The sequence below is a fragment of the Megascapheus bottae genome, chromosome 8, assembly GCF_031878675.1.
Source record: "Megascapheus bottae isolate mThoBot1 chromosome 8, mThoBot2.hap1, whole genome shotgun sequence".
NCBI lineage: Eukaryota > Metazoa > Chordata > Mammalia > Rodentia > Geomyidae > Megascapheus > Megascapheus bottae.
The window spans coordinates 41,907,863-41,935,216 of NC_143516.1; the positions used below are offsets into that span (position 1 = coordinate 41,907,863).

Below are 27,354 nucleotides of genomic sequence, written 5' to 3' on the forward strand. Positions count from 1 at the left end.
CTCCGCAGTTTACACAGCTTGTTGGATTCACAGTCATATAAGAATCTGGTACAGGTACACCCTGGTGTGATTGTTCTTTTTTATTTCTTTATAGTTATTAGGAAAACCCTGTAAGAAAATTTTCCAAAAGGCTTTGAAATTTTTATTTCAGGCCATTCTTTCTACCAAGTCCATCTGGACAGGCAAGCTTGTCCACTCCTGGCTGGATACTAAGGGACAATTCCCAGTCCTTGCTTTCATTGGTATTGTCTTGAGTTCCATGCTAACCTCAACCACCAGGAATACGCTAAAGCCTTTTATCTTGTGCTCCCCCTGATACAGTTCTCCTTAAGTGGCTTTTGACTCATTTCTTTAAATTTACCAATCACGTAAATCATGAAAAATGTCCAAGGCCCATCGTAGATGCCAATGTTAGAGGTTTTATTGTAATGAAGTAACTTTTTGCCTCAAAACATCCACAAAAAAAACAGAATAAGACATTAGGCACGCAATGAGAATATAAAACCCATGTCTGCAGAAACAAACAGTATTGAAGGCCATCAAGGCAACAGAACAAAAGTGAAGTGACATTTCAAATATCCATTTTGTTTCCTTTGAAAACACAGCTCAAGAGTTTGCTTTTTGTTAAGTTTTCACTCGTAAACAACGTAAGGTCAAAATGGACAATGAGGTAATCTAAATACTATACAGGATAGTTTTAAAATACTAAACACTGTAATAAAAATACACAGAAATCAGGGTTCACTTTGGTCTCTAGTACAGTTAAGACTTGTTAATACCAGAATAGCAACACAGATGAATTAAAGCCAGCTTGGTGGTAAATAGGTGCCAGTGGTTGACAGATATAAGTTATTTAAGAGGTAGTCAATACCACTCTTATCAAGCTGGTAACTGTCACAAGCATTAAGCCATAGTTGTATTAAATATCATAACATCTTGTCACATGACAATATTTCACCATAATTTTGCAGCTTTGTTCCAAGCATAAAAATTAACAATGAATTCTAGGTTAACCTCTCCCCCTAACTGAACAACTAGGGCACGGAATCACACAACCACCACACCTCTGTGGTTCTTTCAATAAGCTGTTCTTTAACAAGACAAAAAAAATCCCATCAAGACATCTAGAATTAAAGTCAGGGCAGCTGCACTTGAACATACTTCCCCAGATTTTATAACCAAAAAGGAGACACACACATATATTTTATGATAAACATTTCTCAGGGAAAACAGATAAATTAACTTAAATTAACTTTAAGACTTAATGAGATTTCCCATGTCCTGTATAATTCATCTTACAGTGAATGTTACAAAGTCTATTAACACTCATGGGTTTCTATTCACAAACTAAATACAACCAGCAGTAAGTTGGGGCTGCACAGGTACAAAATAAAACTGAGCCAGAATTACAAAAGGAAAAAAAGGGTAATGAACACATCTCATAACGGAAGGGGGCTGATGCTAATAACATGTGATGATTCTTGATCTTTACATTGCACGCTAAAACTCCCATGTTATAAGCAGGTAAAAATTTTTCTAAATCTTTCAACTGTAAAAATACATCAAAATGCTAGAAATGCACATATAAAAATGTTTCCACTATGATCTGCCATGCAGTAAATGAGTAGCTCACAGGGCTAAGAGACTGGTAGAACATCTTTTATAGATATTACATGTGTGCTTACAAGAGGGCGAGGTGGAAACACCTTAAATCACAAGCCTATTGGCCTACCATTAGTGACCCCTGCAGACTGCTATGCCCCCTCATAACTATAAATGGCACTGTGTTTTTAGTTCACTCCTTGGTGAGCCAGTGCTAGTTAGTTGCCCAGGGATGCTGCTATGTGCTTTGGCTGCAGGGCAGAGGAGACAAGCAAACAAAGGAGACTGGCATCCTTACACTGTTTGCCCAGTAAAGTACAGCCAAACACACAATTCCTTTTTCAGCTACCCCTTCCTGCCCTCTATCTCAGGGCAAGGCAGCTATTTTCCAAGATTGCTTCTGTGTTCTGTTTGGGTCCAGTTGAAGAGCTCCCATAATTCTTTAAATACATGACAACCTTAAAGAGATGCTTGGAGACTTTGCTAGCTAAATGAGATGCTTCATTGTTCACAAGTTTGGGAGACACGTGCAGCTGTGGACTGGTATCTGTGCTATAGATATAAAAGATCTGTACCCAAGTATTACCAGACACTGTAAGGCTGGAGCAGCATAAAGGTGTGCTGTGTACAACTAGGAGGTAGCCTTTTGCTGTAAACAGAATATTTCACTCATGCCATTGAATAATGTGCTCACATCAGTGATATTCACATCTGTAAGGAGTGGAGGAATTGTTTTTCAGGACTCCATGTGAAATAAAAACAGAACTGATATGTGTTATTCAAGGATTACGATTTATGTCAAACTGAGAGGTAGTTACTAACATCAAGTACGTGTACTTGCTTAAAGGTCTAAGTTATTTGGCTTTTTTTGAGTAAGCAGGATCGTAGACAAGACTGTAAAGAAACATTTTATGACATGTTCCCTGAGCAAAGTTCTTTGTCCTGAGTATGTTATGTAATAGTGACAATATTCTCATATAAAAATATAGACCCCAACTTTTAACCCTAAGATAGGTTTGGTATGTGCTCTTAGTAGTTCAGTCTGGCCAGACACTGAAAAAGATGTCAAATTGCATCCAGAAGGTCTGCAGTTCAAGTGTTTCTGTTTTCTAGTTTCACTCTTTTGCCCTGACCTCAGCTCTGAACTTTCATCCGTAAACAGGGAATGTCCAGTTTTCAAGTCCATAATTTCCTATTCCTACGATGTCAAGAAACTTTGGTTTGAATTTTCAAAGGGACACTGTCATATTTTGCATTTTCAATGTCAAACTTCTTACCAAGTGTGCTCAGAGTAAGCAGTGCCACTTTGAATTGTCTACATAATTTAAGTAAGCTTGAAATCCTCACCTAAGGCAAGGAAGTACTTCTCTACAGCTATCACATTCAATATCGTCAAAGGTAAGGTTTGTATCCCAGCACACTAGTACTTCAGTGTGTACTGGGGAGAGGCTCACAAGCACTGTGGTGGGACTCAGGCTGAGTTCTAAGGACCTTCTAGAAGTCCAGCTGGGTGGCTGGCTGAGGCAGCATCAGCTCTACCAGCCTCTCCTGACAGGGTGCCTGAAGGAGCAGGACGTGTGCCGGAGTTTCATTTGAGTCGTTTCATTTAAGTCATGCTGTTTTCTTCTTTTGATTATCTGAGCTTATACCAATAGGCTCATTTACAATTATATTTATTGTCAAGATTATAATTATTCAGTTGGTACCTTCTTGGAGAAGTTTGCCCTTAATATCTAGAAATAGGTAACTCCAAAAGAATTTTTTTTTTCATGATGAAAGCCTAATGGAACCTAGTCAATTTGCTACTATGTCTGAAAACTGATCTGAACAGACTCTGTATCCCCAGTACTGAATGTTCCCTTAAAAGAGCCACCATATTTTTATACTAAGTACTTCCATCTACATACTGAGGATATTATTGTGTAGGGGTGGTTGGGGGGGGTGGAATAGAGAGATTGTGATACTTCTGCCTTGGCTTGTCATTCTTAGTTACCTATCACCAAACACTATGCTTCTTAGTAAAATTCACAGATCACATTTATTGGGCAACTGTGAGCATCCTCTCAATCTTCATCACAAATCTCAGTATGTAATTTAATTGGATGCTTCTTTTGTTTTAGAAACAAGTTAGAAATTCTTCGAGGGGAATATAAAATATCCACCACATGTTTGGAGTTTTCATCTAAGGTCTTCAGTAGTAAACAGGGAGGGCTCCCTGTGCTAAGGGATGGTTAGAAGACTCACTTAGTTAAGGGAAGCTGCTGCTGCTGCTGTCACAAGTCCTGAAATATCTCAGAACACATAAGAGATGGTGGGGAACTGGTATCAAAATACCACTGAAAATTATTGTCACTACATTAATACATCACCCTCCCTTTCATTTCTCTTAGTAGGCATGTAATTTACAATCATGACACAATTAAAAACACTGAAATATCAGCACAAAAATTACACATTCATTGTCTTTTCTAGAGGTATGTATCCCAGAATCAAAAGAGCTTATGGCAGTCTGTGGCATGTGGCATTAAAATACTACCTTTAAACAAGAGGACAAAACAAAAAAACAAAACACTCCATAAGAATCAAGAAAAAGAGGCAATCCCAGACCCAGGAAAAACTGGTTGTTTTAAAACCTTTAGTACCATATGATTGGCAGCTCTTGAGATCTGAGATCCTTTGGTTCACACAAAAGTTAACAGTCATGTTTTTATGTAATACAAAACCTGGTATTTAAAGAAAAACTCCAGGGATTATTTCTGAAGTCATCCTAAATGTGTCACATGGAGTCTTAGTTCTTAGAGATCTCCAATTGTGTGCTTATACCCCTATGCACATATATAAAGATAAAAGCTCTTTCTATACATGCCTACACTCCTCTGTAAAACCCTCAAATGCACACACGCATGTATCCACATACATAGTATCTTCTCTGAATTAAGTCAAACATGACACCCTGCTCAATATAATTTGCTTAGTGATTTGTCTGTTTAAAAAGACTCACAGGTCCTCAACAGTAGTTAAAATCCTGGGTCATCTGCTGTCTGTAGAATACTGTTCCCCTGTACTTGCATGAGGTAGACTTCCCAACAGGGTAGAACTCGAGATGTTAGCAAGCATTATGTCTTTTTCCTTTTCTGAACAGAAGGCCCCTTTTTGTTTGCCTCTTCTGGTGCCGCAGATGCTTTTGGAGAGGAAGCTTCTTGAGGCGACCTGCCTGACCTTTCTGAGATCTCTGACCTGGCCTCCCAAGGAAAGGAAGGTGATGTGCAGTCACGCCCACCCCCGGCTTCTGAAGGGGAAGCCGAAGTGCATGGCTGAGACTCTGCTTCCTGACTTCCCTGAGAACTGGCAGGCAGCTGGGCAACAGTTCTATGTGGGCAGTTTGCTACCATGTGCAGGATGCTCTGACAGTAATGGCACTTCTTTGGCTGAGGAGGTAGACTACATTCCTTAGCATGATGGTCAAGGCCGCCACAGTTGTAGCATCTGCAAAAATGAGGAAAGCATCTTAGAAGTAGGTAGCATCTATCACTGAAAAAAAAAACCTTTAGTCGGCCTAATAACTGATTAAATTACCCAAAATAATTGACACGGGAATGTAGGTAACTCCCCAAACACCCAAACTGTCCCTTCTTCTATATATACATTATTTAAACCGACTATATTGATTCTTTCAAAGACCATAATCCCTAACATCTTCTGTCAACTTGATAAATTTAGATTTGCTACCCATGATAGGCAGTGAAAAACAAGAGTACCAAACCAGTAATCACTTCCACCAAGAAGAAATGGCTCTGAAATTAGATTATTTCAAAAGAACAGTTCAGCCCACTAGAGGGCAGTCCATAGTCAACCAAAAAAACAACCCGTGGTCTTTAAAAATGTGTGTATAAAAACTCACAGCTGTTTGACATGATGTGAATTGGCAATTTGCTCAGTAATTGGTAACATTATAGATCAAATTAAATGTTATGAGTTTAACACTTCTTTGAGTATTATTTTTATTATGGAAGTCATATGAACTGGAAGAATATTTTCCTTTGTACAGTGAAATCAAATGTATCAGATAATCTAGTTACTGAAAACAAATGCCGGGGAAAATTGTCAAGTAGCTTTTTTGCAGTACAGGAAGTATCTGGACCTAGCAGTACTAGGGAAAAAAATCTAAACATTTCAATAAAATTAATAAAGTCTGACACTAGTTCAGTGAGTGGGAAAACTTCTTTCTGTAGAAATTCATTTTCGGGTAGGGTGAATTTTCCGAAATTGAAGTAAACATAAATCCATGTTTTTTTTTTTTGCCAATCCTGAGGCTTGAACTCAGGTCCTAGGCACTGACCTTAGGCTTTCAAGGCTGTGCTCTGCCACTCTGTGGATGTGGCACCAAGGAATGGAACCCAGGGCTTCATGCATGCTAGGCCAGCATTCTACCACTAGGCTACATATATGGCCCTATAAATCCATGTTTAATCAGATTATTCATGAGCACAAATAACAAAAGTCATAATTCATGTGTGTGTGCGCATGTGCATGTGTGTGTATATTCACCCTAAGGCTTAAACTCAGAGCCTAGCTTTTTCTTTCAAGACTAGCGCTCTATCACTTTAGCTACAGCTCACTTTTTTATTTTGTTTTGTTTTGTTTTGAATTGGAGATAAAAGCTTTATGGACTTTCTTGCCTGGGCTGGCTTTGAACCACCATTCCCAGAGCTAACTCAATCCTGAATAACTAAGATTATAGGTATGAGTGTGCTAGTACCTGACTCCTAATTTCTTTTATAAGCCAAAACCGAAGTAGGTAGCAACTGTGAGGATTTGCTAAAGACCACAATAAAAAATAATTGAAACGATTTGTATGTATATGAGAACATAAAGCTTAATAACTTACACTTTATAGTTAAAGACAAGCTAGTAACCTAAGAAGTCATGCATGTAAGGATGTAAGTTAAACTAGAATAACTAACTGTCTATTTCTCCAGGTGTCAGTCACAAGATGGCTTTTATCCTTTGCAAGAACTGATGGATACTAATTTTAAAAGATTACATCAATAGTTTCAAAAATTAAAGGGAAGACCCAAAACATCAAGTGTTCTAATTCAATTACTAATTATGCAATTACATTCCGTAAAGAAATGAACAGAACAGCATTGCAATCTGGATTCAGTAGTTCTTTGGCCATGGGTTCTAAAAGATGGTACAAAATTAAAGGAAGATAAAAAATACTGATTAATGCTTCAAATTTAGGTGCCCAAAATAATATTTTAAAAATGCTATCTTTGAGAAACATGATTATACTACTTATAATTTTTTTGCTTAGCTCTCTTCTATACTAGGTAAGTGAATTCTTAAATCTTCCCATGTATAAAATCTTTTGAGTTAAATTCACTTTCTGGGGATAACACCCAGTGAGCAGTTCATTTTCAAAGAGAGACAGGAGGTGAAAAGTTTCAGTGGTAGTGTACACAGCAATTTTCAACAGTTGTCATGTATGAGCTACACCATCTTATTCAGAGAAACTGCCCACTCGTTGACCAAGGCCCTGATAAAAGAATTCTACTTTTACCAGTGGTGTCTTTGATCATGCAAAGTATTTAGTATTATACTTGGGTAGTAGAAGTTATTTTTAAGGGTAGTGTGCAATTTTTACTTCCTTGCATTTAGACTTGCAAAGTTATTTCATCCCTTTGGCTTTTAAGATATGTGCTGTCACTAAACTTGACTGCCTTTCTCACTGAAAAGATCTGTATTCTGAGTATATGTGGTTAGCTTTTGGGGGAAGGGGAAGGGAGGAGTGGTATTTATCTAATTATACACTGTCAATCATTCTTACCAAGAGCACAAATCACACTCCATTATGAATCTCCTTCTTTCCCAAGAGGTTAGCACCAAAGTGAAAAATGCCCAGACTTTTTGGCTCATAAACAACACCACAGACACATACTCCACACACACTAAATATGAGTCTAGTCTCTGTGTATACTCCACTCTTCCCAAAATGAGTTTGTTTGAATGCTACCTTACAATGAGCATTAAAAATTGCATGTGTCCACATACAGCTATATGTTTAGGGTATATAAGAAAAACTTATCATGAGCGAAAGACTATATGATGAAAATTAAAATAATACTTAGGTATATATTCACATGGTCCAACATTAAAAATACTGTTTAAATGACTACCAGAATGAAATTCTAGTCTTCTTCAGTGAAAGGAGGATGCAATCAGTACATAAAATAGAAGGCTTTTAGAACTGAAATAATTGTAGTTAACTGAAGATAGGAATCAGTTTCATGGACTTTCATGCCCAGGCTGGCTTTGAACCATGATCTTCAGATTTCAGCCTCCATCGACACCCAGCTTGTATATAGATAAGAATTTAATAAAAATAATATCCATGCTTTTTGCATGTGTGTGTGAATCCTGGCTGGGGCTGGAACTCAGTCAGTGCCTGAGTGCTGACTCTTAAGTGTTTGTGTTGATGACTACTGCTTTACCACTTGAGCTTTGTTTATAGCTTTTTAAAAATGATTAATTAGAGGTAAAAGTCTCATGGACTTTCCTGACTGGATTGGCTTCAAACAGCAATCATCAGAGCTCAATCTCAACAGTTAGAATTAAAGGTATGAGGGCCGGGAGTTTAGCCTAGTGGTAGACTGCTTGCCTAGCATGCACGAAGACCCGGGTTCGATTCCTCGGTACCACATACATAGCAAAAAGCCAGAAATGGTGCTGTGGCTCAAGTGGTAGAGCTCTCTCCTTGAGAAAGCCCAAGGACAGTACCCAGGTCCTGAGTTCAAAGCCCAGGATTGGCAAAAAAAAAAAAAAAAAGAATTAAAGGTATTAGCCACCAGTGCAGTGACATTGACATTTTTATCTCATCTATAAATCAGAATTTAGATATGCTTATGACCCTTACATAACGTTTTTTGGTCCAAACAATTATGTTCAAAGGATGTCAGTAATGATGGTTAGAACCGAGTTCAACTGAGGATCACCAGACTGAAATGTGTCTACACTTCGAAAAAAAATAAGATACTCCAATGTCCCAAATGAAAAGTCCATCAAATGTACAATCCCCACTAATCCCAAAGTGATTTAAAGTTTGGGAAGACCAGGTTTAAGAAAAAAAAAAAAAAAGCTGGAAGTGATGCCGTGGCTCAAGTGGCAGTACACTACCCTTTAGAAAAAAAGTATCCAAGGACAATGCCCAAGGCTCTGAGTTCAAGCCCCAGGACTGGCAAAAAAAAAAAAAAAAAAGATTGGGCAAGTTGGGTGTAACTGTTATCCCAGGTACTCAAAAGTGGGAGAAGCACAGTTAGAGGCCAGCCCTGGCACAAAGTGAGCAAGACACCACTGTCACAAACTAAAGCCAAAAGGGTTAGAAGCATGACAAAAGTGGTACTGTGCCTGCCTAGCAAGCATACGGCACTACAATCAAATCCCAGGACCTACTCTAAAATAAACAAAAATTTAGGGAGTATGCCACAGGAAGCCAGACGTGCATGTTTCAAAGGATAATGGAAAAAAGAGAAGTTGGGGCAATTCTCAGTGTTCAACAGTGTCATGAATGTTTGTGGAAACTCATGCAATCCCAAGGGTCTGGTAGGAGAACTAAGGGCAAGGATGCTGAGATCCAGAGGCTTCTAGAGAGGAAGTAAATGCTGAACGGGGAGAAAAGCAGTTTTGGGGAAAGAAGAGTGGAAAAAGAACTGCATGCTTCAGGCAGGAGGAAAATAGAAATACAGGAAGGGCAAACCACAAAAAAAGAACTCTCTAAAGAGAATGTCTAGCAAACCTTGAAACAGTACAAAATCCAGAAATGTAGCCTTTTCTTTCTTTCCTTTTTCCTTCCTTCCTTCCTTTCCTTTTTAAAATTTTTTGCTTGCTTTTTTTTTCTTTTTTGCCAGTCCTGGGGCTTGAACTCAGGGCCTAGACACTGTCCTTGAGTTTTCTCAAAGCTAGTGTTCTACCAGTTGAGCCACAGCACCACTCCTGGCTTTTTCTGTATATGTGGTACTAAGAAATCAAACCCAGGACTGCGTGCATACTAGGCAAGCTACCACTAGGCCCCACTTCCAGCCCCAAGAGTGTAGTTTATGATAAGAACAAACTGTCTACCCTGTACCTCCTAAAGGCAAGAGACACATGGTATGTGACAAATCTTCCACAAGAAGACCGTGGTTTTTCTGATAGCTTTTAGCAGTCCAAACATTTACCTTGGTATGGTATATCTTCTCCATAGGCTCTACCCCTGAAACCCAAAGGGAACTGATGCAACACAGAAACGAGAAAGGTTTTCTTGCAATACATGTCATCTGATCTTTGTCAAAATAACCTATTCTTAAGTGCATTTGTTTTTAAAAAAAATTGAGTTTGCTTCTTTTGTTTCATTCTTATGTCTAAATCCTAAGTCTGTAAGCCAATTAAACAATAACATTTTAATAAAATTAATATTTGTTAGAATAGAATTTAGAGTAAGTATAGTTATTTTAGCTAGTATTTATTAAATACTAATTAATCTTCCTAAATATAGTAGTAAAATATTGAATTTTCAATCAGCTAATATCAGCTAATATATCCTGATACAGAGCTAAACAGAATTAAAATAATAGTAATAAATAGGTTCAATTTGCTGACAGCTTACCGTGTGTCTGACACAATAAATATTTTAATTTGGTAAGTCAGTCTTCACTTCAACTCCTATTGAATACTGCGATCTCTACACTGTATTGGTAACAAATTAAGACTTATAAGGTTTACCTAGAAGGAAATTTCAACTGAAAATAATACATTTTACTTCTATTTTTGTTATATAAAATTTATGGCTAATAATACTGACATAATTTTACACACATAAATCTAAAAACTGTATCTTGAATTTAAAATACATACACACACAGTTCTTTCTAGGACAAAAGCATATGGATGGTTTGGCATAACCTACTTCTATGGAAGTATAAAACCAAAGTGAACTTAAAGCTCTAAAACTGCTTGCAGTAGGAATGAGTTCTCTACCTTCTCTAAATCCATTTTCAGACTAATCAAACCCATTCCAGCTTTGTCCTGAGTTCAAAGAATTTTCTTGTTACTTGTCAACTACTATGCTCTTTGAGTCTATTATATTCTTGGAGTCATGTGATAAAAGGCTTGTGACTAGTTACATGATGAGGAACTATTCACATCCCTTTTTTGCCTGTTCATAGATTCAAGTGTTAATAATACCCATGAAATCATCTTCACAAAATCTGGAAAAGAAAAGCATGCAGCTAAAATATTTTTTGAGCCAGCTGTGGCTCAAGCCTGTAATCCTAGCTACTTGGGAGAAAGAGGTATGGGACAGCAATGTAAGGATAGCCCAAGCAAAAAGAAGCTTATGAGACTCCAACTCAACCAATGGCCAGGTGCCATGGCTTGCACCTGTGGATGCTGGCCACAGGTGAAGCACAATGGCTAGGTACAGTGGTGTGCGCCAGTCATCCCCGAGTACACAGGGAAGCACAAGTAGGTTTTCGACCTAGGCACAAAGTGAGACTCTACATCAAAAGTAACTGGCACAAAAGGGAGCTGGAGAAGTGGTGTAAGTGGAAGAGCATTTGTCTAAGGTTGTTGGCTCAATCCCTAAAATTGCCAAATAACATCTACTATGTGCACAACTTTGGAATAGATGCAATATATGCATCTGGTACCTTTATAATATGTGTAATAGCTAGCAGGGTAGGGTTTATGTACTGATTGGAATTTTATGTCGTTGTTTTAGGGACTGTCTTCAGATTTATTAGCTTGTGGGCTCTCTGATTAATACCATGGTCTAACTTGTAATAACAGCTGAAAAAAAAAAACACAGTTGGGAAGTACCTTTAAAACCAGCTAAAATATACTAAGACCTCTTTTCACAAGCCTTTCATCATCTTGCAAAAACAAGGTAAGATGGAAATTGAGGAAGGATATGTCATGCGGTGCAGTGTGGGTCACAGAGAGGCAGGACGAAGCATGGAGATGATTTACAAAGAGAAGAGGCCACAGAGGGAAATCATCAGAGGAATCAGAGCCAAAGGGAGTGCTCTACATGTCAGGGCACTTCAGTCAGGGTGGTTATAAACCAGACATTCAAAAAAGAATTCACTCACTCTATTTAAAAGTACTTGATAAGCCTCTGCAACAATTCCAACAATAATCGTTTGTTGAACATTTTCCACTTTGTACTACTCTAACTTGAAAAGAAACGTAATAACGAATTCTAGGTCATAAGTTACATCTTTATCTGAAATAGAAATGTTATCTCTCACTTAGATGACAAACAACATCCCAGACAAGGAAATCTGTTCTGGCTAATGGAAGAGTTGAAAACACAGGGAGAAAGATGTCCTCAAACACAGATAACTTAATGCTTTGCAATTTCTTGAGAGTAAAAGTAGTATGTTATGAAACAGGAGCTAACCCTAGTGGGCACTCTGCTTGGGCTGCTTTCAGGACCAACAATAAGGAAGAAGGAACAGCGTGTGCATGCAGAGACAAAGGAAGCCAAGGGCAATTTTACAGAAACAATATTAGAATTATCCATATTGGGAAATTTGCTCTTGTTTGAAGTTTGGTTTATTTACCATATTTCATTACACTGATTTTTACAAGTTTTTTTTATAGCATTCTATGTAAAGGAAAGATATATTCAACTTAAGTGGAAATAATTTGATTTGGGTATTTGCTTAGATAGAAGAATCAGATTATAATGCATACTCTGTAATGTTTGCTCATTGACAGGAGTTCTTGATTTTCATCATTTCAGATTCCAAAATTTCCAGTTCAGAAGTGCTGACATCTGCTACAAATAGGTACTGGTAAGGCCTACAGAAATATATTGCTCACTATATGATTTTTTAGGCTTTGGGCATGAAAATCAGCATTACTTTTTTTTTTTACTTAGGACATTATTTAGTAATTATAAAATCATTTGTTATGCAATGTAAATTTTCTAAAGGTATACTGCAATTTTTTTCACTATTTTCACTTAAAGCACAAAGAAAGTTTGATAGAGGAATTTAACCATTTGGTAAATGAAGCAATAATTTGCTACCCAAACAATATATGAAATAATTTTAAATTCCACAAAAATTAGCCTTAACCAAGTAACCAGCTCACATTTTGTCAGATGTGCATTTCTCTATTAAAACAGAAGGCAAGACTGAGATTTGAAGATTGTGTGGTATGAAGCCAGCCCAGGCAGGAAAGTCCATGAGACTCTTATCTCCAATTGATCACGAAGAAGCCACAAGTACAGGTGTGAGTTTTATTTAAATAAAACTCATGGACAATACCTAGGCTCTGAATTGAAGCCCAAGAACTGGCACACCACAGAAAAAGAAAAGTGAAGGAAGACAGCATGAGAAATCCCACAGGAAGAAAAGATAAATTAAGGTCAAGAATCAGTTTGGGGCACATGAGTGACAGAGCAAAAGAAAGCTAACACTCTAAAAGAAGGGAGGGGGTAGGAATTAAATTAAAAGAAGTTATCCTAACAGTCAGGTATTTTACTGGTTATTCTGGAGTTTAAAACATTCACTAGTGCTGTATTACTGAATTCATGTAATCCTAGTACTATATTATTGAATTAGTAAGCAGTATTCAAAACCTCTGCATTTCAATAACGAACATTACAAAGTATTTACAGAGGATCAGTTGTTTTAGAGTATGCTGATTGTTGGGAGGTATTCAAAATGTGCACTTGTGTGCACAAAGCAAAAGAAGATAGTATGGAGCTATCTCCTATCATGATAACTATGTAATAATCTGAAAGAGAAGAATAGTAGTACACATCTATCATTTTAGCTACTCTAGAGTCCAAGATTAAATTAGCAGGATCACAGCTCAACTTTAGCTCAGGAAAAAATTAGTGAGACATCATCAACCAAGAACTCTGGTGAGATGGTTTAGAGTGCTAATATTCAACTACAAGGGAGATGTATGTAGGAAGACTGCAGGCTGGGGGGCTGGTTCTGAACAAAAACATAGGACTCTGTGCAAAACATAGTAAATGCAATAAATGGTCACCTTTTGGGGATATGGCCCAAGTGATAAAGTACATGCCTAGTAGGTTTGAAACCCTGAGTTCAAACCATAGTACTATCTCCACACATACCCCAAAATATGAGCAAACAAGAAAGAGTTAAAAATTATTTAATAAAAATTCCTTAGATGGATGTCTCATTTCAGCTTCAGCTATACACTCAAGGACAATGATGGAAGTACAGATGAAAAGAAATAACCTGTCTCATTTTCCCTAGTCAAAATGGCCTTCTTGTGACTATATATTATTACCCTTTGCGAAGAATCAGCAGTTCTTAAATCGTTCTCCACGAAGGTGAAAATTGAGCAAGAAGAACTGCTATCATGGTCAGATAACTTCCTTAAACTGTGATAATTTTCTCATCTTGTATGGGTCTGATCTTGAAATACTAGAGCTGAGGGTGAAGTCACCTAAAGTATTTTTGTGAATATGGCTACTGTTTTATTTCTCCTTACTAGAAATGCTTCATGTTATGAATCTTTTTATTGGATTAAACCTTCATGGCAAAGCTACTAAGACAGCAGTTCTATTCTCTGAACACAGATTTCTTAAAGAATCCCAACTTGTACCTGAATATTTAAAGGCTGTGCCACAAAGAGTACATGGCCACTGATGTAAGACCGGCAGCTGTGAAACTCAGGATGGGGGTAAAAACTAAAGCCAAGTACAAGAAAGCATTAAAAATCCCACAGATTGGAAATATTGAGCTATCTGGCTCAAACTCTCAATTATGACAGATTAGGGTTAGATTATACATGTACACATTTATTTGTATATGCTCCATAAATGAGTGAAAAAATGGCTTTCTTTACTTTTTTTAAGGTACTGGGGGCCAAGCTCAAGGATTTGTGCTTATCAAATAGGTACTTAAGGCATGTCCTAGCCCTTTTGTTTTAGGTTATTTTTCATGTAGAGTCCCACTTTCTTTGCCCAAACTGTGATTTTTCCTCTTCTTTAGAACCTGAGATGAAAGGTAAGTTTCACAGAGCCTAGCATTTCTGGGGGTGAGATAGGGTTTCTCTTAACTTTTTCCTGGCTAACCTTGAACCACAATCCTCCTAATCTTAACTTTAAGTATCTAGGATTCCAAGTGGGAGCTACCACACAAGGCTCAAGAATGGTTTTCTATTAAGGTCAATTCCATAAGTATTTGAATGACAAGTTTTCATACCCAATGGTAACCTTCTTGATTTGGTTAGTGAGAGTTTACATGAAATATTCTTACTTCCTCAGTAGGACAGAATAATTAAAATTACTAATTTTTTTTTCTGGTCCTGAGGCTTGAACTCTTGGCCTGGTACATGCCTGAGCTCCTTTTGGTCAAGTCTAGCATTTGAGCCAGTGCACTTCTGATTTTTTCTGTGATTTAATTGAAGATCAGAGTCTCAAAGACTTTCCTGCCTGGGCAGGCTTCAAACTGTAATCCTCAGCTCTCATCTCAGCCTCCTGAATAACTATACACATATGGGCCTCCAGTGCCCTGCTAAAATTACTAATTTTTTTTGTTTAAAAATATTTTGGTTTTGTTGTTATTGGGGTAATGTATAGAGTGGTTAGTTACATTTGCCAGGTAGTAGGTGCATTACTTCTCTCACATTGATACCCTTTCTCATGTTTTGTTCCCTTTTCCTTCCCCCCACCCCTCCCAATCATCTTGTTTCCCCTTCCCTATTTCAAATAAACAAATAAATGTATATAAAATATACCAAGTAACAAAGTCAGATACAGTAACCATATGAGATTAACCGTAAGGGGAAAAAAGAAAAGAAATAACATAGTACATTAAGAACAACAAACACAAAGATAAACCTCTTGTTTTCATATCCTAAAGTTTATTTCATTTAGTCTCATCCTATATGACCATATATACATGGCTTTTGAGTTATTATGATACTCTGCTGGAAGAATCCTAGATGTGTACTAATTATTATGAATGAGGGAAACCATTGAGCCTATGTTCCTTTGGGTCTGGCTTACTTCACTTAATGATTTTTTCCAAGTCTTTCCATTTCCTTACGAATGGGCAATGTCATTCTTTCTGATGGCAGCAAAGAATTCCATTGTGTATAAGTACTATATCTTCTTGATCCACTCATCTACTGAGGGACATCTGAGTTGGTTCCATATCTTAGCTATGGTAAATAATGCAAAAAGAAGGTTTTGAAAAATAATCTGCTAGTTGTGGCAAACTTTTTTTTAAGACAACACTTAATTCCACAATTGTTTTATTTATTTATTTATTTATTTGCCAGTCCTGGGCTTGAGCTCAGGGCATGAGCCCAGTAGTAGGACTTTCTCAAGGCTAGAGCTCTACACTTGAGCCTCAGTGCCACTTCTGGCTTTTTTCTACGTATGTGGTACGGAGGAATTGAACCCGGGTCTTCATGCATGCTAGGCAAGCACTCTACCACTAGGCCAAACTCCCAGCCCCACAATTGTATTTTATAAATGAAACATTTAAATATATTATATCTGCAGCTAGATATAATCCCAAGCACTTGAGTCCTCTCAAGTTCTATGATAGCCAGGCAACATAGTGAAACCATATCTCATCAAAAAAAAAAGAAAGAAAAAAATGTTGCAAAGGCAAAATGCTACTTATTTACTGCACTGAGGAAGAAATTCCCACATAATTAATTTTGTAACCTGAACTTCATCTACATGCAGAAAAAGCTGTGCTTCAGCACAAAACTGCAGGGTCTATAAGCAGAACACACACTTCAGTATTGCTTGTGTCTGATTCTGCTAGGGCTGGTTTACAGCTCTTTCTATACTGGTAACAGAATACACAGCTGTTCTTCTCCAGAGAGGCAATGCTGGCTGGTTTTATCTCCACGTGTACATCCATTTCACTATTCCTATCTCCAAATATGACGTTCTATTGAACCAATTACAGCATCTGCCTGTTTTTCTCACTTAACTGAGTTAAAATCTTGCAGGATTACTCATTTTATATCTGTATGCGCTGTGATGCTGGTCTTTGAATATTACCCATTAACGTATAATAATATCTACAGAAGTCACTGTGTGAGATGCCAAAAATTCATTATTGACACAGTCTTTGGAGCACACAGCCTCTTTTTTTTTTCAGTTCTGGGGCTTGAACTAGGGCCTGGACACTGTCCTTAGGCTTTCTCAAGGCTAGTGCTCTACCACTGAAGCCACAGTACCATTTCCGTCTTTTCCATGTATGGGGTACCGATGAATCGAACCTGGGTCTTCACAAGGTCAAACTCCTGGCCCTACACACAATCTCTTGAACAGAAATAAGCTAAATCTACAGCTAATTTTAACCTACAAATGAAAATCAGGTCCAACTTCAGATTTTGTGTTTCTTCCAATTTTTTTTTTTTATTGTTGGGGTAATGTATGGAGGGGTTACAGGTACATTTGCCAGATAGTAGATGCATTACTTCTCACACATTGATACCCCTTCTCATGTTTTTGGCCCCAATTCCCTCCCCCTTCTCCCTCCCAATCATCTTGTTTTCCCCCTTCCCTTTCCTATTTCAAATAAACAAATAAATGTGTATACAATATACCAGGTAATAAAGTCAGATACAGTAACAATATGAGATTAACCAAAGGGAAAAAAAGAGAAGAGAAATAACATAGTACATTAAAAACAACTATCACACAAGATAAGGTTTGTTTCCATATCCTAGAAATCCTTTCATTTAGTCTCATCCTATATGACCTTAAATACTTAGGTTTTGACCTCTATTTGGAATAGGAAATTATGTTTATTAGACTCCTATGCAATAAAGTCTATTAAGATAAAATTCCTATATGAGAATGATTAAAAATTAACAACGTGATAAAATAAGAAAAGGAACTAGAAGATGATATAATCATGTAGCAGAATGTTAATAAAACAAATCATCCTTGTCCCTTAATCCTTCAGTTTCTTAGATCCTCAAAGAATTGCCTGATCTTCCAAGAATATTTTTAAAAGACATTGTCTTTTTTTTTTTTTTTTGGCCAATCCTGGGCTTGAACTCAGGGCCTGAGCACTGTCCATGGGCTTTCTCAAGGCTAGAGCTCTACCACTTGAGCCTCAGCACCACTTCCGTTTTTTTTTTTCCTATGTATGTGGTACCAAGGAATCAAACCCGGGTCTTCATGCAAGCTAGGAAAGCACTCTACCACTAGGCCAAACTCCCGGCCTCCTGTCATAGTTTTTTATTTTAAAAATTTGTTCACTGAGATGGGGACCAAGACATGTAAAAGGGTATCAATGTATGGGAATTAATGCACCATCTATCTGGCAAATATCATGTAACCCTTCTATTAATTACAGTAAAAAAATATATGAAAAATGAAAAAAATATATAAAAAAAAATTTGTTCACTGGGAAGTGGCACTTTGGCTCAAGTGGTAGAGTCTTGAGCTGAAGAGCTCAGGGATAGCACCCAGGCCCACAGTTTAAGCCCCACAAACAACTAACTAATTAAATAAATAAAATAAAATTTTTTAAATAGAAAAATTTGTTAGCTGAATCCAGGTAAGAATTCCAATTTTTTTTTTTAATGGGTCTTGGGGCTTGAACTCGTCCTGGGCACTGTCCCTGAGCTCTTCAGCTCAAGGCTACTGCACTATTTGAGCCAAAGCCACACTTTGCATTTTCTTGAGGTTAAGTGGAGATAAGAGTCTCAGGTCCTTTTGTGCCCGGGTTTAGCTTTGAACCTTGATCCTCAAATCTCACTGAGTTATAAAAATTTTAAAATAAAATATGCACTAAGGCTGAGAAAGTCCAAGGACAGTCCTCAGGCCCTGTGTTCAAGCCAGGACTGGCAAATAAAATAAAATATAAATACATATACACATATTAAAATTTGTAAATATTGTTACAATTTGTATTTTAAGAATTCGGATCTTACAGTGGTGGGTGAGGGGAGGAGGAGCTTAAAGTCATGACCAAAAATCTGAAAGTGGGAAGTTTAGCCAAAACCAATGAGATTTAAATAAATACTTAATCTTTGGATTTTCTCATTATAGTTACATTCTACCCTCTCCAAATCTGTCTTTATACATAAATGTTAATTCACATGGTTACTGTTGACCTCAAAAAAGACATTTAAAGACATATTGTAAACTATATGGTTTCATACATAAATGTAAATGAAAGCTTCTTTCTTTAATTATGCTGTTGTATTTTTTTTTTGAAGCATCTCCACCACATTCTAGGCCATTCCTGGCAGAATTCAGTCCGCCTAAGTTAGGGTGTCAGATGAGGAGGGGAAGACAAGAGGAAAAGCAAAAGACACAAAAATGTTAGTTTTTATTGTTTCCTTTTTCAAATAATTAAAAAGAGAAAACTAAACTATTTAATAATGTGCATATCTTATGAATGCCCAGTAATTAGCTTGTCTTATTCACTTTTGATTATTTTTCCTACTCTTGTATTATTTATTTTTTGCTCAAGAGAGGTGAAAACCATCTTCAGATTTACATTAACATTTTTTTAAAAATCACAACTAGAGAAAAAAAAATAGTAATGAGCCAGGAATTTGGCCCAGTGGTAGACTGCTTGTCTAGCATACACAAAGCCCTGAGTTTGATTCCTTGGTGCCACATACACAGAAAAAGCTGGAAGTGGTTCTATGGCATAAGGGTAGAATGCTAGCCTTGAGAAAGCTCAAGGACAGTGCCCAGGCTCTGAATTCAAGCTCCAGGACTAGAAAAAGAAAAAAAGAAAGAAAAAAAAGGTAATTTATAGGGCGGACAAAAAAACCTGAGAAAGATGTACTTGAGAAAATGTGGTTCCTAATGACATCTGAAGGGAGTTTTATCACAAACTGGGCCAAAGAGGCTCTCCTGAACTACAAATAAAACAGTAAGGAAAGCTTGACAGCTCAATTGATATTCTGGAAGAACTCAATTTTATAGCAAAACAGTAAAACAAAAATAGAAACATCAAGAGAAAAGATAAGATATTTTAAAATTCAGTTTAGGAGCACTAACAGTTGAAACAGACTTGCAGAAAAGGAAAAGGAAGCATAGAAGGAAGAAACATGTAAATAGGTAACAAAAGAAAATCTGTTAACAAATGAAAAAATGCTTAGGACAAGGGACACTTTGTAGACAGATTATTCAATGAAGGAATTATATGCTACAGCATGTACCACTGTCTGGTAACGATTTTCAGACTGGAAACTTTGAATAGCACTGTTTTATGGATGTCACTTGTTTCTACCTATTTCCATTCTGCATTTCATCTTATAATAATTTTATTTTATTTTAGAAAATCATCTCTATCCTATTTGTAATTGTTAGCATAAAGAGTGAGCAAAAGATTCATGTCTGAATATTCAGATTACCATGTTCCATGCTATATCAATAAAATCTTGGGCTTTTGTTGAAACTGTTGGAACTACATTGCTCCTGAAAATGAGATTAAGCACTTAAATCCCTATGTTCCAGAAACTACTTCAAGTTCCAAAATTATAAATTATGAACTCACATACTTACATTGTCCCTTTTTGAGCCAGTAACTCTCAAACTTCAGTTTATCAAAATTATCTAAAAAGAAGTGGGGCACTACAGACTCACACCTGTAATCCTAGCTACTCAGGAGGCTGAGATTTAAGGATGATGGTTCAAAGACAACCCAGGCACAAAAAGGTAAAAGGGCCATGAGACTCTCATCTCCACTTAACCTCCAGAAAACCAGAAGTGGTGCTGTGGCTCAAGTGGTAGAACACAACCTTGAGCTGAAAAGCTCAAGAACACCACCCATGCCCAGAGCTCAATTCACATGACAGACCAAAAAAAAAAAAAAACCCTAAAAGGTCTGCTGGGAAACACACACGCACACATACATCACTACGCGGTGACAAACATCCACACTCCAGAACAAGTCTGTGAGGAAGCCTGAGAAGGAGCATTTCTAAAAAGATCCCAGATGATACTATTCTTTTTCCACGTTTCAAGCATCTTTTGTCCTCTAGCTTACATTTTTCTAGCTGTGTTTTTATTAATGCAGACAACTATATTTCCCTTCATGAACAGTTTCAGGTAGACTGAGCCAGGAGGAAAATTTGTCCAAGACTTGAAAGATAAAGTAGAAGCATCAGCATAGTCAGCAGTTTTGTTAAATTATTTTATTTATTCCTCAATTATTTATCTACACATTTATCCACAGATAACCTCTGATATAAAGCTATACCAAAGCCCTTTCTTCTCTCCAGTTCTTAAGTTTTTATTTTCTTCTCTTATTGCACTGGTAGTATTGCAGGGTAAAGAAAATAAACCCCACAGGCTGTAAGTGGGCTACTAATACTGAAGGAATTAAAACCAAACACTGAAATCAAAGAACAGAGTATAGATTCAGCCAAGCAGAAAAATGCAGAAACTGAATAAACAATTCCCCATACAATGACCTTGTAAAAGAACTGTTATCTCTGGAACCTTTTATTAGTGACAGAACAGAATGGGTAATGAGGGACAGGCTAGGTATAAGAAGTTCCTGGTTCTGGGGAGGGTGTGGGAGGGAATTGGGACAGAAACATGAGAAGGGGTAGCAATGATTGTTAAGTAATGCACCTTCCATCTGGCAAATATAATGTAACCCTTCTATTAATTTTATAATAAAAATATACATATATACACATATGAAGATCTTGGTTTAAATTTAGCTCCAGCAAATGAGCTCCTTGTTTTTACTTCAATAAAACTGGTTAGAAAATTGTATTTCTTTAAGATTTTGGGAAGACAGTTTTAAATTTTTACTCATGTTTTTGATTATGAAAAAGGAAAGGCAGTTACAAAGAGTACATACAATTTATTTTTTTTGCCTGTCCTGGGACTTGAACTCAGGGCCTGGCACTATCCGTGGGTTTTCTCAAGGCTAGAGCTCAACTACTTGAACCACAGCACCACTTCCTGCCTTTTCTATGTATGTGGTACTGAGGAATTAAAACCAGTGCTTCATGCATGCTAGGCAAACACTCTATCATTAGGCCATGCTCCCGGCCTCTTAAATTACATTGTTTTAGAAATTAAAAATATATTGTTATAGAACCCTAAATTTTTGATAAGTATATATCGATAGTAAGATATTGTACCTCAAAAGATTTGGATATCATTTTCAATAGGTGAAAGAAAGGGAGACATTTGATTTTGTTCTTTATTAATCCATACTTTAATAAGGTAAAACCAAACTTGAAGCATTTTAGAAATCATAATTATTGAGTTCTTCCCTGCTTCATTTTGGATTTTGTTTTTACAAAAGAAAATGTTTCATTCTTTCCACGATTAAAGAATTTTTAATACATGTTCTATGATCAGGTTGAGGATGTAGCTCAGTGGTAGAATATCTTACCTAGGTATGCAAGAACCCGTAGATCTGATCCCCAACATTGAAAAATAAAAAGAAAGCAAGAAAAGAAAAAGGACATCATGCCTGTCTTAATCCTTGCTTTCTGATATTCCATGAAATATGTTTATTTTAAATAGTACTTTTATTATTTATAAATCAGAGCTTACAAAAAGGTAAATTGCTTTACTTAGTGCTACTTCTTAGTGATAAATGTAAGAAGGTAATTTATATACTGCTTAAATTTTAATGCAAAGTAATCCCATAATACCCAACAAAAATAAAAATCTCTTCATGAGAAGCTCAAGTATTTGCTCTTAATCTTCTTATCCAAATCAAAAAATTAAAATTGTAGTACAAATGTGAAAGATCCATTATATAGACTATTTCATTGTCTCAGAACAGAGTTTGACTTATTCTTCTTAATGAAGAATAAAGGCTGTGCCCTGTGCCCCATCTTCCTGCCTGGTCTTTAGCACAGCACTGCTATTCCAGTGTAGGGATTTAGCTATGTTAATGTAGAAGCTTTCTGTTAATGAGTCTTCAACTTCATGATCCCAAATTGGACATCATAGATAGAACACAGAATACAAGAGAATTTAAGTTTAAACTTTAGAAGTGACCTTTTAAGCAATGTATAATGTTGATTTAAAACATGCATACTTAAATTAATATTAGAGGCTAAACTGATTCCCTTTTGAAAAGATCTCAAAATTTTTTTAAAAAATTACCCAATTCTCACAAGACCTTTATGCTAAAACCATAAATAAATATTTGATCTCATTTTTTTATCCAAATCTATCATCTAAAGGAAGAAATGTGAAATGTTACTTTTTAAATCCTTAATTTCTGCTTGTAATGTTTTTAGGGCTGCTTCTGGAACCCTCTCTCCACACTCCATCCACCACCAGGCATTATTTTACTATTTATTATGCTTACAATGAAAAAAAATCAACCTCAAATCCTGCTTATTTGTCACTTGGCTTCTGCCTGCTCCCATCAGGCATCTTGGGAGACCTATGCAATACCAAAATAAAGCCAGCCCACACAATGTCTGGCAGAGGGTGATGAGAATGGCACATTGTCTGCTTAGTCTGAACAGAGGTCACAGCAGGGAGAGCATCTGCTAAGATAATGTGAATGAAGGAAACAACTATAATTGCCTCATTAAAGATCTCTGGCCAAATAATCCTAAGAAGAAAAGGTTAGCAAAACCATCCTAAAATTAGTTCTATATAAGGAAATTTGGGGACAGAGTAAAAATCACAGAATTAAAGACACTTGGCTATTCTATTGGTTTTACTAAAAAATTTCCTCTCTATCATTGATGAATGAAAACTTGTATGCAACAGTTCAATTATTCAACAGTGGCCCTTGCTAGTCATTAGTAGGAAGCAGAAGATGCAAATTCACAGCTGTCTAGGATACAAATACATGCGAAATAAAGGATTGTGGGGAATTTCTTACAAGGGACCAACACAAAGGAATTAAAGAGGAACACCTCCTAGTCTATAGTTTTGGAGTTACAATGAAAAGCATATAAGCAAAAACCAGAAGGAACAGGTAAGGTGCAACATTTTAAAAAGCAAAAAGGCAAAAGAGAAATAAAGGGACAAATTGTTTCTACCTGGTTAATTTCTATTTTCTATCTATAATTTTTAAACAGCATATAGTTACAATTAAATCTTCAGTCACTTCAAATTATGAGGTGGTAAAGATATATATATATATATTATATATGTATTAATAAATACTGTTGATAAATACTTCATAGGAAAAAGTAAAAAAGTAATTTTCTCAATTTAAATAACTTGAGCATCTAAACTGCAGATTAAAACATACTAATATTGTGACCAACTATTTTTATATTTCCTGAATTTTGCTGAATTATACAGTTTAAATTTACTGTTTATATATAAACAAGACCATAAAGTGAATTATGGTTATCATTTTTTTCTGGCAAAAAACACAGCAAAATTAGCTTCTTATGCCCATAAGCCACATTTAAAATAAGTAAACTATTTGATGACTTTGATGTTTTGCAACCAAAATGTACTGGCTAATTTTTCCATTCCACTTACCATTCCAGTCTTTAAACTGCCTTAATCTCCTGCCCTCAGACTTTGACCTTGTAAGAATAGGGGTCATAGGTCAGAATAGACAGACCTCAAAGGATCTGGACTATCAATTCATGCCTGAGAGACTTTTCAGCCACAATAGGAACCTACCAAACAGCAAATTCCTAAATCTAATCATACAAGTATCACGGTGAAACAGTTATTTATTGGAATTTGATGTTTTACATTTTTCAAATATCTCCAGCACTTCAACTCCATTTTAATTTTTCACTTGGAAATAGGATAAGAATTTAATATACATGAAAATAAAATCACTGAACAGACTTTATTTCAATTAAAAGACATTCCTTAATAAAATAGCACCATGAATCAAATTATGGGTTTATTTTCAGGAACGTTATGAAGATTTCAAAACATATAGCCCTAGATTTCCCAAGTACATAGTAACTAGAAAACTTGAAGAATGATACAGCTATAGACACAGGCGATACAGATAGTTCATTTCAAACTCACTTGATCTAAGGGTCATTGAGGATAATATATAATATTTCTCATTGTAAGAAACAAAGTCTTTAGCCCTCAGTAAAGAAAGCTTAAATATGTGTGCATGCATGCATGTGTGTGTATGTGTGTGTGTACACCCACGCGCGTGAGTGCACATGTAGAAGCTGTCCCTGAGCTTTTTCGTTCAAGGCTAGGGCTCTACCATGTGAGATATAGCTCCACTCCTGGCTTTTTGATGACTAATTGGAAATAAGAGTCTTATGGACTTTCCTGCCCAAGCTGCTTTGAACTGTGATAGATGCTCAGATCTCAGCTTTCTGAGTAGCTAGGATTACAGGTATGGGCCAGTCACCCTGCCCTAAGTACATTCTTACAATTCCCAAACAAACTTTGTGACACCCCAAACCTTGTTGAAAATTCAAAGAGTTTAAACTAACAAAATTATGGCCTTTTAAAAATAACTTTACTATCAAACATCTTCACTTTCATTAAAAAAAAAGTCTTTCTGATATAGACTAACTCATACAGGATATAATTAGCTTCTGTTTATGTTCACCCTACTTTCTCTGACCAGAAATGATGGCATGTTATAACGTACTAATTTACCTACCAGGAGTGCCAAATAACAATCATCTTTAAGTTTAGAGTATCTTTTGAAGGAAAATACGTCTGCTAATAAAAGGAACCTTACACTTCCACATCAAAAGTAATAATGCCAATCATTATTAACCTTTCTTTTAAAAATACATTATCATTTTGACTTGTATAGAAAATTAAAAAGCTTATTCATATGCTAGTGAAACTATGCAAATTAAATATTACACAGAGTGAAATGAAAGTAGAACATTGTATTCTTTTCTAAATTATTTTTCAAAATCACAAGCCAACATTGCTGAAAAGAAAACTTTAATTAATGTGAATAGCACTTCTTGGAGTATGTGGTTGGGTCAAAAAGACAAGGAAGATTAAGGAGAACAAAAACTATAGTCATTACCCTAGAGGAAAAATAATTTTAAAGGAGGTAAAATGAGAAATAATAAAACTCCAAATTTATATGTACACAGCCAATATATACATCTATCTCATAGCATGCACTTCAAATGCTCTTAAAAGTTACAGATACTTTAATCACTAATTACTAAGGGTTAACATAAATTAGTCTGAATAAACATTTCCAGACCAGTTGCTTCACTCCAAATTCCTTCATTCCTTCAAAATAATTACTAATATAACATATTTTGCATAAATATTGAATTCTATATTACATACTGAAATGATCATTTCACACAAATGTGAAAAATCAAACAATGGTAACTAATTCATTTCATTACTCTCTCCCACAATTTCACCATTAGAACTTACTTCTTATCCTTCAAGTACATTGTGCTTGTATTAAGGGAAAAGGTACTAAATATATGTTAGTTTTATAAGAAAAGCAAGATTCCTTAATCTTTTATTAACAACAATATTCACTGTACTATAAAGAAAACTCTATATGGCTTTTAAATCTCTTGATCCTCTTGAAAATAAACATACGGAAAACTAAAAAGAAAAAGTAAATCTAAAATTCTTTCATTTGAAATTTTAAGAAAACTTTTAACTGTAGAAGAGCTATCATAAAACAATGTTTACCACTGTTAAGTAATTAGACTCTAGAAATTGAAAAAGTTTAAATGGAAATTTCTAGGTGTCTGTTAAATTGAATGAATATTTACCATATTCTGAATTCGGCTCTATCATTCAAAAGAGAATTTTTTTGTCCAATTCTGAACTTTTTATATCAGACAAGCAGAATTTTAATACAATAAAGAAAAACTTCTACTTTCTCTGTGAAAAAAATTAGTGTACTCATAATTAAGATACAACCTTCAAACGCAAAATTGTTGTAAAAGTAAAATGTTTTCACAAAATGATTGTAACCTTGTACAAAAATACCAGAAATAGGAAAATTCTCCTGAGTGATGATACCATATTCTGAATGTTAAGAGCATTAATTTTATTTCCTAAAATCTTTATAGTTTCCATTTTTAATGTGAAATGACCAATTAAAGTTTCCAACATAAAAATACTGCAGAAAGCTGTGGGCCAGTGGCTCACATCTGTAATCCTAGCTATTCAGGAACCTGAAATCTTGCAGTTTAAAGCCAGACAGGGTAAGAAGTCCATCGACCCTTATTTCTAATTAACCACCAAAAAAGCTGGAAATGGAGTTGTGGTTCAAGTAGTAGAGTGCTGGCTTTGAGCAAAAAAAGCTAAAGCACAGTGCCCAGGCCCTGATTTCAAGCACCAGTACAAACGTACAACACACACATACACATACACACACTCTCAGAGAGCGAGAAAATAATATTTTTAAACCATTATTTATAAACAAAAATAAATCTTGACCTAATCCTTATACAAAAAAGTAGTAACTATATAAGTGGATCATTGATACAAATGCAAATTGTAAAATGCACGAGAGAAAACATGGCACACAAATAATCTTTTTTCTTTTTCTTTTCTCCTGTGGTATTGAGATTTAATCTAAGAACTTTGAGCTCGCTAGGCAGGGACTCTACTACTGAGCCATGCTCAAAAGTTCTTCAACAAGACAACAAATAAAAGGTAGACTTAAAAGATCCAGCTAGCACAGTGGCTTACATTGTTAGGAGTTACTCAGGAGGCAGAAGTATACCTCCTGATCAGCCTAGACAAGCAAATCAATCAAAGTCTGGAAATAGTGGTACATGCCTGTCATCTAGGCTATGCAAACATAAGCAGAAGGATCAAAATCCAGACCGATAGGGCAT

General features: G+C 36.0%; 1 protein-coding gene across 4 annotated transcripts in view; it reads right to left on the reverse strand.

Annotated features, from left to right (window-relative positions):
• Positions 1 to 403: 403 nt before the first annotated feature.
• Positions 404 to 27,354, reverse strand: part of Lin28b (lin-28 RNA binding posttranscriptional regulator B) — an 80,142-nt gene continuing 53,191 nt past the window's right edge. For all 4 annotated transcript variants that reach the window (XM_090338369.1, XM_090338366.1, XM_090338370.1 and 1 more), the window contains one exon: positions 404 to 5,088. In XM_090338369.1, the coding sequence (XP_090194495.1) occupies positions 4,719 to 5,088 (370 nt within the window). In that variant the 3' untranslated portion in view covers positions 404 to 4,718. The remainder of the gene's footprint in view (positions 5,089 to 27,354) is intronic.